The sequence below is a fragment of the Cottoperca gobio genome, chromosome 1, assembly GCF_900634415.1.
Source record: "Cottoperca gobio chromosome 1, fCotGob3.1, whole genome shotgun sequence".
Classification (NCBI taxonomy): domain Eukaryota; kingdom Metazoa; phylum Chordata; class Actinopteri; order Perciformes; family Bovichtidae; genus Cottoperca; species Cottoperca gobio.
Genome location: NC_041355.1, coordinates 16,548,271 through 16,558,723, shown reverse-complemented (window position 1 = coordinate 16,558,723; position 10,453 = coordinate 16,548,271). Strand labels below are relative to the sequence as shown.

At 43.0% G+C, this 10,453-nt stretch overlaps 1 protein-coding gene across 1 annotated transcript in view; it reads left to right on the top strand.

The window, feature by feature from the left end:
• The first annotated feature begins 4,985 nt into the window (after positions 1-4,985).
• LOC115019777 (adenylate cyclase 9) overlaps positions 4,986-10,453 on the top strand; it is a 34,689-nt gene continuing 29,221 nt past the window's right edge. The window contains exon 1 of the mRNA XM_029449404.1: positions 4,986-8,883. Within this exon, the coding sequence (XP_029305264.1) occupies positions 6,993-8,883 (1,891 nt within the window). The 5' untranslated portion in view covers positions 4,986-6,992. The remainder of the gene's footprint in view (positions 8,884-10,453) is intronic.

The following is a 10,453-nucleotide window of genomic DNA, read 5'->3' as shown; positions in this document are numbered from 1 at the left end:
AGAGATTATCCCTATACGTAGAACATTACATATTATATGAATATTCTTATACTTTTCTCTGCTAGTAGCTTGCCATGATTCAATCTTGGGAGTGTCTGTGTGTATGAGTATTGACAGCAGTGTCTGAAGGTAGTTTGTTAGAGTTTATCATAAACACTCTTTGGACTGATCCCACATCGATCAGAAACGCAGTAATGTGGCAGAGCATGTTCAACCCTGACAATGACTTTCTCAGGTCTACTTTCAAATACAAAATACATTAAATGTACAGGAGTTTGTCTTGGTCACATGATTACAATGTCACACTGTGCGTATCACAATATACTCAAACCAAAATATCCCTTTTAGTACAGAAACAAACAAAAAATTCTTTAGCACCACATTTACGCATCGATTACATACAATCTTGAACGTTCCTTGATTACGAGGCTCATCCAACATTTTCTATTATCAATCAAAGTTCTTATGTTATTTCAAGAAAATAGTACAAGCAAGAAGAAAAAAATAGATAAATAAATAAAGATTCTTCCATTTATTAACACTTGTCTAGTCCAGTGTTCCACAATAGTTCACATTTTGCTTGCAATCAACAATAAAACTTAAGATACAAATGCCATAATGAATATAAATGAACTGTCTGATGCTGTATTTTCATGCAGCAATTTATTACTAATGTATACAGTAACACAACATTAGAACAACATTTTGGCCGACCACCATGACAAATAGTGTTATTGTCGAACAAAACATCATTCCCAGTGGTGATGACATATTTTAATTTGCATCTGTGTGTATGTGTTATTGTATTTGTGTCTCTGACTAACTTCCTTTAACTGCACTCAATTCATTCCAGTGCCCTACTCATTTCATTGAACAGTAATTCAAACTAACTTTGCTTTGACAAAATGATCCATATTTACAGTATAAATCATTTCTAGAACAGCTACATTTAAGAAATTCTTCAAATAATATTTTCTCTTGAAGGCTCCCTCATAACTGTCAGTGCCACATGGACACCCCTTCTTAACTTAAATATTCTAAAAGAAATGTCTTCAGAAATGAAATATTCTGACACCCTGTCTCTTTCCCGTCATTTTCCTCTCGTAGATGTAGATAACCTTTTCAGTTTAGAGTTTAGTAAGTAAGTTTAAGAGTGTGACATTTGGTTGGGCACTTGGAGAACACAATATGCCGGTTGCTTGTGGATTTGAAGGGTAAACAGGAACTACTGATACCAGATTCAATTCGATTTATTTATTTATTTTAAAATACCATTATTTAAAATAAAACGAACTGCACCAAAGTCATGTTTAGAGGTCTCATGGAATCCTCAACACTGCTGGCTATGCTGCATATGAGCTTTTCAAAAGTAGAACAAATTCAGGAAAAGATCCTCGCCATTTAATATGAGCCGAGTTAAGCCTATTGTCACCATATTCTTTGGCAGCTTGTCTCCTCACTGGTGCTTCTCTTAAATACTGCAGCTGACCCTGAGTTTATTTCCCAACAGCGGCCCAAAAAATATCACATCAACCACACCAGGATGACACAAACACTCACGCGACACAGGGCATGAGCAAACCTGCATATGTAATAAATGCGATACGTGTAAATATGGAGCTCATATTATAATCTGTGTTTGCTGAGCAGGCAGTGCTCCCAGGTTAAAGGCACAATGCTAACACAGACTTATCAGTGCAGCTTTATCAACTCTTTGAACAAGCCTCTTGTAAGCTCTCGAACATAAGCACGCACACACGCACGCACACAAGCTACCCACATACCACGCATTATCACTGCTTATCTGTGGGAGAAGAGTAAATGTTGGTGTGGCTGTATGTGTGCAGAGTGTTGTCTCATAGTGTGTCTGTGGCAGCAGTCTTTACAACATGCGACTATTGTTTTACACTTTTTACACACTCACTTGAATGGTGCATAGAGGCTTAGGCCTTTGTGCTTTATTGGATTCAAAGTTTAAACATTATGGCTTCTTCAAGGGAGGAAGACACACACACGCACACACACACACACACACACACACACACACACACACACACACACACACACACACACACACACACACATAGTGAATCTGCATTACACTGTAACTCTTTGTTACCTTGTTTATCTTCTTTTTAATCACCTGCTGTGCACAATCTCATCCCTTCACTATCTCCAGTTGAAAGTACAGTGTGGTCTGAAGAAATGCCAGTTCATTGTCCATTCATGCTAATGAAGCACATATCACCTTGGATATTAGATAGCCAACGTGCCTTAGACATACATAACAATGATTTTTGTGTTTCCTCTGCACAATTTGTCCTGAATATTGTTCATTGTGTAATACACCACTGCAGCACCCTCCTTTCTTCCTCATGGTATTTCCTTCTTCAATATACTTGGCCTTGTAGATTAAACGTTTGCCAAACTGACAAGTTCCTTTATTAACTCTTTATTTCCTTCATTCTGTGATTTGATTTGTGAAAATGTCTAATGTCAATTCCCCCCAGAGATACCCCCAGATTATATGAAAGGTGCTAAAAAAGTGAATGAAATGAAATGTAAAGTGAATTATAATACTATAATGAAATAGAGAGAAACTCTAGCTTTGTTTTCTCTCTGCATTTGTTCCTGTTTGACTTCCGAGATAAAGAAGCACAACAAAGCACTTTTATTTGCAACAATAGGTTGATTAGATGTACAAATAAAAACTAATGTAGATGTGATAATGTTCCTACATATCACACTGAACTACATTCCACAGATATGGATATGAATTGCTTGCACAGTCTACACTCTCAAACCGGAGTTGGGAAAGATCCAGATCACCCCAAAATTCACCTCAGCTTTATACTTCTTTTGTTGATGTTTCAGAGCAAACTAGAGGTAACAACGTCGTTTGCTTCCCTCGGTCCGGCACAGAATGGCAAACTGAGCTATTCTCCTACCAGCTGTCACTTTTGGAGGTGTAATCATGGAACAGAGAGAAACAACAAGTAGAGAGAAGATTACTGCTTTGAGGCATTGACTATACAATACTTTTGAAAATGGTGAGAAATAACAATGAGCTTTTCTGAATAATTCAGGTCACATTCTTTTATCTTATTTCATACATGTGTTATAAAAGGCTACATAATAATGCCACAATGTGATGTCATAGGCCCTGCTTCACTGCTATATTTATTAGAGGGAGCGACATTAAACTAGAAGACTGGTATGGGTTAATCAATAATACACCTTTAACTAATTAACACACCCTTTCTAATGCATTAGTGTTTATGTCATGCTGCATAACCATAAAAAAGTAAAGACTGGTAACTATTTATTTTAATTTTATTCTCAAGTTTTAGGCAGTAGGCCATTTGAAAGAATAAGACCTCTTGAGAGTGTAATGATCGGCTACAGGTTCAAATAATGATTTAAAACAAACCATGTTGGTAACAACTTATATAACTTGAAATGGCAGGAAAGCAGTTTTTCTAGCCTGTGGTTAGCAATGTCATTATTAATGTTTATGAGCATGTTTATGGCTGACTCAGTAGTGCTAGTTGGGGGGGGGGGGGGGGGGGGGGGTGATCATTATTTACAGGAGCAGCGCGAGGATCCGTCAGGAAACATCAGTGGTGACGGTTTTAGAAGTAGAGACTGTTATTCACGTGTGACGTGAACGTAGCAGAGCTCCACTCTGGACATGCACCAACCGTCAAGTCACACAGAGACAACCGGGGACACACCGGAGGTCAGAGTCTGCCTTCAGATTAAAGCCGCTCATTGTTTGTGTTTCACTTGCTTACTAGTTTGTGGCAAACACAGCTTCGTTCAGTTCACCTCTACGCTCAGGGTTAACGTTACTGTGGGAAATAAGTGTTGCTACGTATCGTCGACCGTTTGCTAACATTAGCCTTTTAAGAGCTAGCTTGACCTGTCTTCAGTCTAAACAAATGTAAGTGACGTTAACGTTGTGAGTTAAAAGTATTATTCATATTAGGCCAGCAGCCGAGTTATACCTTCTTCTCATCTTCTTCATCCATGTTTCTACCAGCTACAGAGATATTTTACCATCATTACAGAAATGCATAGCTAGCATTGCATTAATTATCAGTGTGTCATTAAGATGACTGTCATTCTGAAAGCTGGTATGAATTAATTATAAAATATAATAATAGTTAACTAGTTAGGTATCAGTAAAAGGCTATGTTATGTAACGTTACAAAGTATTATGCTTTGATATATAACGTTAGCTGAAATAAATGAACTATGTTGTGCTATTCAACGCGTGGGGTGCCTTCCTTTACATAGGGCCAGGGGCCAGAGAGGAACATTAGCTTTATAAATTAACTCTGGCTCAATTAACGTTATGCTACCTCTTTTTCTGTCCATAAATGACAAATTACGTTTGTCAAAAAGTCTAATACATTTATTAAATAATACTAGCCTGGTGTAATGTTAATGCAGATGTGTCAGGTGAGGATGTAGATCTCAACATCTGTCGTTGTTGTATATATTTGATTATTTACTGACTTACTTACCCTTTACTATCTTTATTTTATTCTTTTCAATCGTGCTTCTTTAACCAAATACACACAGTGTACCTCCTGTCTAAGCTTTCCTGTACTCTGTAGCTTTTTCAGGACGCTACGAGCCCATGTGAAACCTTTAACTAACTTTTCTTATTGGTCGCCTTGAAAGGAAAGACCGGAAACCGTGTTTTTTTAAACTGTTGTTTGCTTGACAGACTGGTCCCACCAACCCGCACCGCCACAACAGCTGGGGGAGGATTTCCGACCCAGTCACAGCGAAGATGGTGGCAGCTACTGGAGTGGAGATATTACGTTCGCCCGCATAAGACGGAAAAGCAGCCGCAAAACTCCCGCTGTAGGTCTGTTTTTATTTAGCCCCATACTCCAGCAGGGAGCTATATCAGGGGGGGTGGGGGGGTGGGGGGGAAAGGGAGGCAACCAGCGGCGGACGGAAGAGGACGCACCACAGCCAGAGCGCACAGTGTTGTGTTTGTTGGACACATGCATGCCAGCGAAAACTAGTGCTATCCAGACCTGAGGAATTGGTTGAGATAAGGAGATAGTGTCGTTTGTGGGGCGGTTTTGACAATCCCACCGAGGAGATATCCAAGGGGGTTCCTTCATTGCCTTGGGGATTTTCTACTTCTTTGCTCTGGGGGGAATGCGAGAGGAGGAAATCCAGCCTCAGCTCCAAATAACCAGAGACTCCTAACTGGGTCTTCTCTCCAAACGCAGGAAATACGGCCTGGGAAAAAAAAGTTTGGGAGCTTTTGGAAAGTGAGGGGGCCTATCGCTGAGGTTTTGCACGCGTTTTACGATGTGCTTTTTAAGTATCCTACTACGTTTTTCTTTGTATTAAGCGCTTCTGTTATTCTACAGATTAAGTTGATGAAAAGCTTTTAAATGTTACACGCCGTTGGTGTTGTTATTGCAAGAGTTTTGATCATCACTATTTATAGACCAGCCTGTTCCGACCGAGGCTGTTCCTCATAGCTGTATATTTTGCCAACTGCGCGCAACAAGTTGCAGACACTCCCAGCAGAGGCAAACCTACACTAATTTGGGCCAGTGGATGGTATTTTCTGCGCTTCTCTTTTCGGATTACGCGTCTTTGAATAGCGCATACCCCTCACCGACCCCCTCTTTGGAAGGCAGAGGAGGAATAAACGGTGGAGATCCGGAGAGGGAGTTCAGGAAAGGACGGGGCTGGATCCGTGGGAATAGGCCTGCCTGTCAGGCCTCTTATGATCCGGATCTTGGACTGGACAGGGCTCCCAAATAACTCAGTCTGGACTATTTTCATGTGTCCGCTGGAATAAAGATGAAAGGAGGATGTATGGGAATCAGGAATGCAAATCCTTAGCACACTGAGCCATGCCTGAGAAGGGATGTAGGCAAGGTAAAGCCGCCTTAATTACAGATCACCCACTTTTTTTAATTAACGGAATTTACAGTTTGCCCACAATTTAAGACGGCTTTTAATATTTTTTATTTTATTTTTTTTTTAACATTCATAGCATATAACGTAAACTACTTTATGTGAAACAAGAATAGTCTTTTAGGTGAAAACTGATTTTCTTCATTTAAAAACATGTATTTTTCTTACAGTTAGGATGCTTTATTGTTGAAATTAATACCGTCAACGCATTTTTATTTTAGCACTACCGGCTGTTCATACCGACACGATTTAGTTGGGAAAGGAAGTGTAAATTGGCCATTTGTCGCATTTGTAAGAGCCACAGTGTAACTTTTGCAGCCACTTGCTGTGCACAACTGTTGACAGGCTGTATCTGTATCTGCTCATACAATGAAGCCCTGGACCTGAACTCTGTTTTTCCACGCGAACAACGTCATTTCGGAATGAAGATAAATCAAGGCATTTTTTCCAGACGCTGTCTGACTTTGTAATGTCAGCAGTATCGAAATATTACGCACATCCAAAGGAGATCATTTCCAGTCATGTAATGTCAGGACCGACTTGATGAAGACATAAAAAAAACCCGTTGCATCACTAACCAGTCCTTTCCGAGAAGGATGTTCAATTCAAGAGGCAGAAAGAGTGATGACAGTGTTTTTACCGCAGCTGGAGAGAAAGTCGGGCTCAAACCCAGAGCCTCTTTGGAGAAGGATGCATGTAATGTGAGTACTGACGCAAACCCGGGGTCGGATAATGAACTGCTCAAGTAACTGGAACGGCGCGTCTTGTGTGAGTGAGTGTGCAGGCTGCTGTGTGCGTAGCAAAGACGTCTGTGTCGTGCTCACTATTCATGCACTGTGATTATTCCAACAAACACCTTTGCTCTCTCCCCCCCTCTCTGTCTGCCGCTCACTCTCTGCCCGCCGCCTCCTCCGTGCCACATGTGCACACACGGTGCCCACGCACCGCGTCTATTAGCCTGAGGCCAATCAGAAGATATTATTAATATTTAACACCTCTCCCGCGCCCCTCGTTTCCTCGTCACACCAGTCAATATGGCCACTCTGCAACATCACCGGCAGCTTCTCATGCATGGCACGGAAGTGAGCTGCGACTCCAGCGGGGATGGCGCCGTGACCGTGCGGATTCCCAACAGCGCGCCACACGTGCATCAACATGAGCCACTAAAGGCTGCCAGCAGTGGAGCAGGAGCTGGAGGCTATGGGGCTGTGAGTAAAATGAACCCTAACCTCCACAAATACAGTATCTCCTCCAGCTGCAGCTCAGCAGACTCCAGACCAGCTGGGACCTCCACTTCCAGGGTGCATAGAAAAGCACCGCCACTGTTCGAACGCTCTGCTGCTCAGTGCTGGGACCCCAAATTTGACTCCCCCATCCTGGAAGATGCGTGCCAAGAGAGGTGCTTTCCTCAGACACAGCGGCGCTTCCGTTATGTGCTGTTCTACCTGGCAGTGGCAGCTGTACTCTGGGGGGTGTACTTTGGGGTCAATAGTGACCGCTGCCACCCCATGACCTTCCTAGCACCCACAGCCTCTTTTTTAGTCCTCCTAGTGCTCCTCTTTTTGTTTACCTTAACCCAGCTCTACACATGGCTGTACAACCAAACCTCCTTGCTCTTGATCGCGGTCACCTTCGCCATCACCTTAGCTCCACAGATACAGACTGCTGGCTACACTGAGCTGGAGTGGGCTGGCGGTGGGAACGCCTCATATCCCTCACCAGACAGAGGAAAAGCACTTCCAACCCCTTGCATCTCCCCTGTGGGCACCTTTTCCCTGTGCATGGAAGTTCTGTTATTGTTATACAGCGTCCTCCATGTCCGTCTGTATGCCTCAGTGATGCTCGGGCTGCTGTATTCTATATTATTTGAGGCATTAGAATGGCTACCAATGCTTCAAAGGAGTTATGAAAATACTGAATGGGGAACAGGGTTGGCGGGTTCAGGCTCTGATTGGGAGGGAGACACCCTCCGCTGGCTGGGCCCGGCCAAAGCTCTGCTCCACTTGTGTGCCCATGTCATTGGCATCCACCTGTTCATCATGTCCGAGGTGCGTTCCCGCAGCACGTTCCTCAAAGTGGGCCAGGCAATCATGCATGGCAAAGACTTGGAGGTGGAGAAGGCCTTGAAGGAGCGAATGATCCACTCTGTCATGCCGCGGCGGGTTGCAGATGAGTTAATGAAGCAAGGTGATGATGAGGCCGGTGGTGATAACTCTGGCAAGCGGTATTCCTCTGGTGCCTGCTCCGCCTCAGCCGTCTCAGTGGGTGGTGGAGGAAGCGGTGGAGCTTCACAAGGCCAAAGTTCCACAAGTGCTAAGAATAACCCTTACAACAATCACAAACGCAAGAAGACCTCCATCCCCGGAGGACAGATAATCTTCCGGCCGTTCAATATGAAACGCATGGAGCCTGTCAGCATCCTCTTTGCGGACATTGTGGGTTTCACTAGAATGTCTGCCAATAAGTCAGCACCAGCTTTGGTGGGCCTTCTCAATGATCTGTTTGGACGTTTCGACCGGCTCTGTGAACTAACCTATTGTGAGAAGATCAGCACTCTAGGAGATTGCTACTACTGTGTAGCTGGCTGCCCTGAGCCTCGGCCGGACCACGCCTACTGCTGTGTAGAGATGGGCTTGGGCATGATCCAGGCCATTGAACAGTTCTGCCAGGAGACCTGTGAGACCGTCAGCATGCGTGTCGGCGTCCATACAGGCACCGTGCTGTGTGGTATCCTGGGAATGAAGCGCTTCAAGTTTGATGTTTGGTCGAATGATGTCAATCTGGCTAATTTGATGGAACAGCTGGGTGTGGCGGGCAAGGTCCACCTATCAGAAGCTACAGCCCGATTCCTGGATGACCATTACCAGAGGGAGGACGGGCGGGTGGCGGAGAGAGCCGGGCAAAGTGTGGTGGAGAAACTTAAGGGTAAGTGGCTTTTCACCTCTAACTTACTCATGAGTTCTCTCCATAAACTGAAAGTCAGTGTGCAGAAGTTAAATATTTAGGTATGGAAATTCAAAGCAATCGCGATGAGACGATCGCTCATCCTGAACACAGGTTCTACTTATTATGGTTATTGCTTAAAAAGATACATTTGCAATTTAAAAAATACATTTAAATGTAGTCCATTGAACTTGTGATGAAAAGTCCATCAATGCAGCAAAAGCAAAACATATATAGTAATAAGAAAAAGAAGAGGACATTGCATTTGAATATTGTCACATATAGGGTAAAGGTTAAAATCCTTCCTTGTCTGAACATGTGCACTTGGTCATCAGGGTTGAGTCGGGTCACCACGTGCCCATACAGCACTGAAATATGTTATCTGGCCAGTTAGTCCTGTTGAAACTCTATACCAACAGAAGCAGATCAGGCTACACGATTAGGGGTTAGAGTACCAGGAAGACAGACATGTTTTGATTTATGTCAATTGGATGTCATTTAACATTCAGTGGCAAATGATAACAAATGCCAATTGTTGTCAAATTTCCATAAATGACCCTCTGTATAATGACCTTTACTGCCTTCTGCTATGAGTGGTTTTGTACGAATTTAGGAGAAGCACTCCACAGATTATTTTGGCGCTCTGTATTTGAATGACAAAGGTTTGTGTCTTTGAGATTAGAACCCTTTACTCTGCAAATACACCAGATGGATTTGAAATCCTCGCTACAGACACATATCAACTATATCAATATTGCATAGTAACACTATTAATGGATACTTATGTAACAAGGAAAGCCAGGATGAGTGTACATGTGTTATATACAGCAGGGATGGCTCTCACTTAAGGCTGTTACATTTATGAAGATCGATTTGGCTACACAGCTGAGGCCTTCTCTTGGATTGAATAGAGCTTTAAACAATACAAACATCTGCTTAGTCCTGCAGTTCAAAGTGTCTGACCTCCATGAGCAGTTTTTCCTCCTAGCTATCAGTTTTTGATCTGGAGATTGCAGTTGATAAAAGAGTACTGCCCGGCTTTACTGTTCTGAGGCAGTTATTGTACTGGATTTAAGTGGATGAAACACGTGTTTATCATATTGTGCCCACCACTTTGAGGATGGGAATAGTTGTGCGAAGGTGCAGAGACTAGCCGGGCATCAGACAAAGGGTGAAAGATATGGAAATACATTGTACTGTCTGCAACTTGTTCAACATCCACTTGTCTCAATACTCTGTGGAGAGGAGCATCAATGCAGGGGATTCCTCGTGGGCCGTCTAATCTTAGGTCTCTCGCGAACAGAGACTGTCTGTTCTATTGTCAGGCCTTGTGTCAGAGTGTATTCACACTTGGCTCTAAATGGTGCCATCACTCTCTATTTCCAGACTGGCGATCAGTGGCAGAGTGAGATATTGACATGCAGCTTTTGTTGAGGGAGTGAAAAGGGGAGAATGGCATCTAGTTTCCTGCTGAAACAGAGACCCACAGTTTCCTGCTCAGAGAAAGAGATGACCTTAACAGTTTGCTTCTCGAGCAGTATGGAAAAAAGGG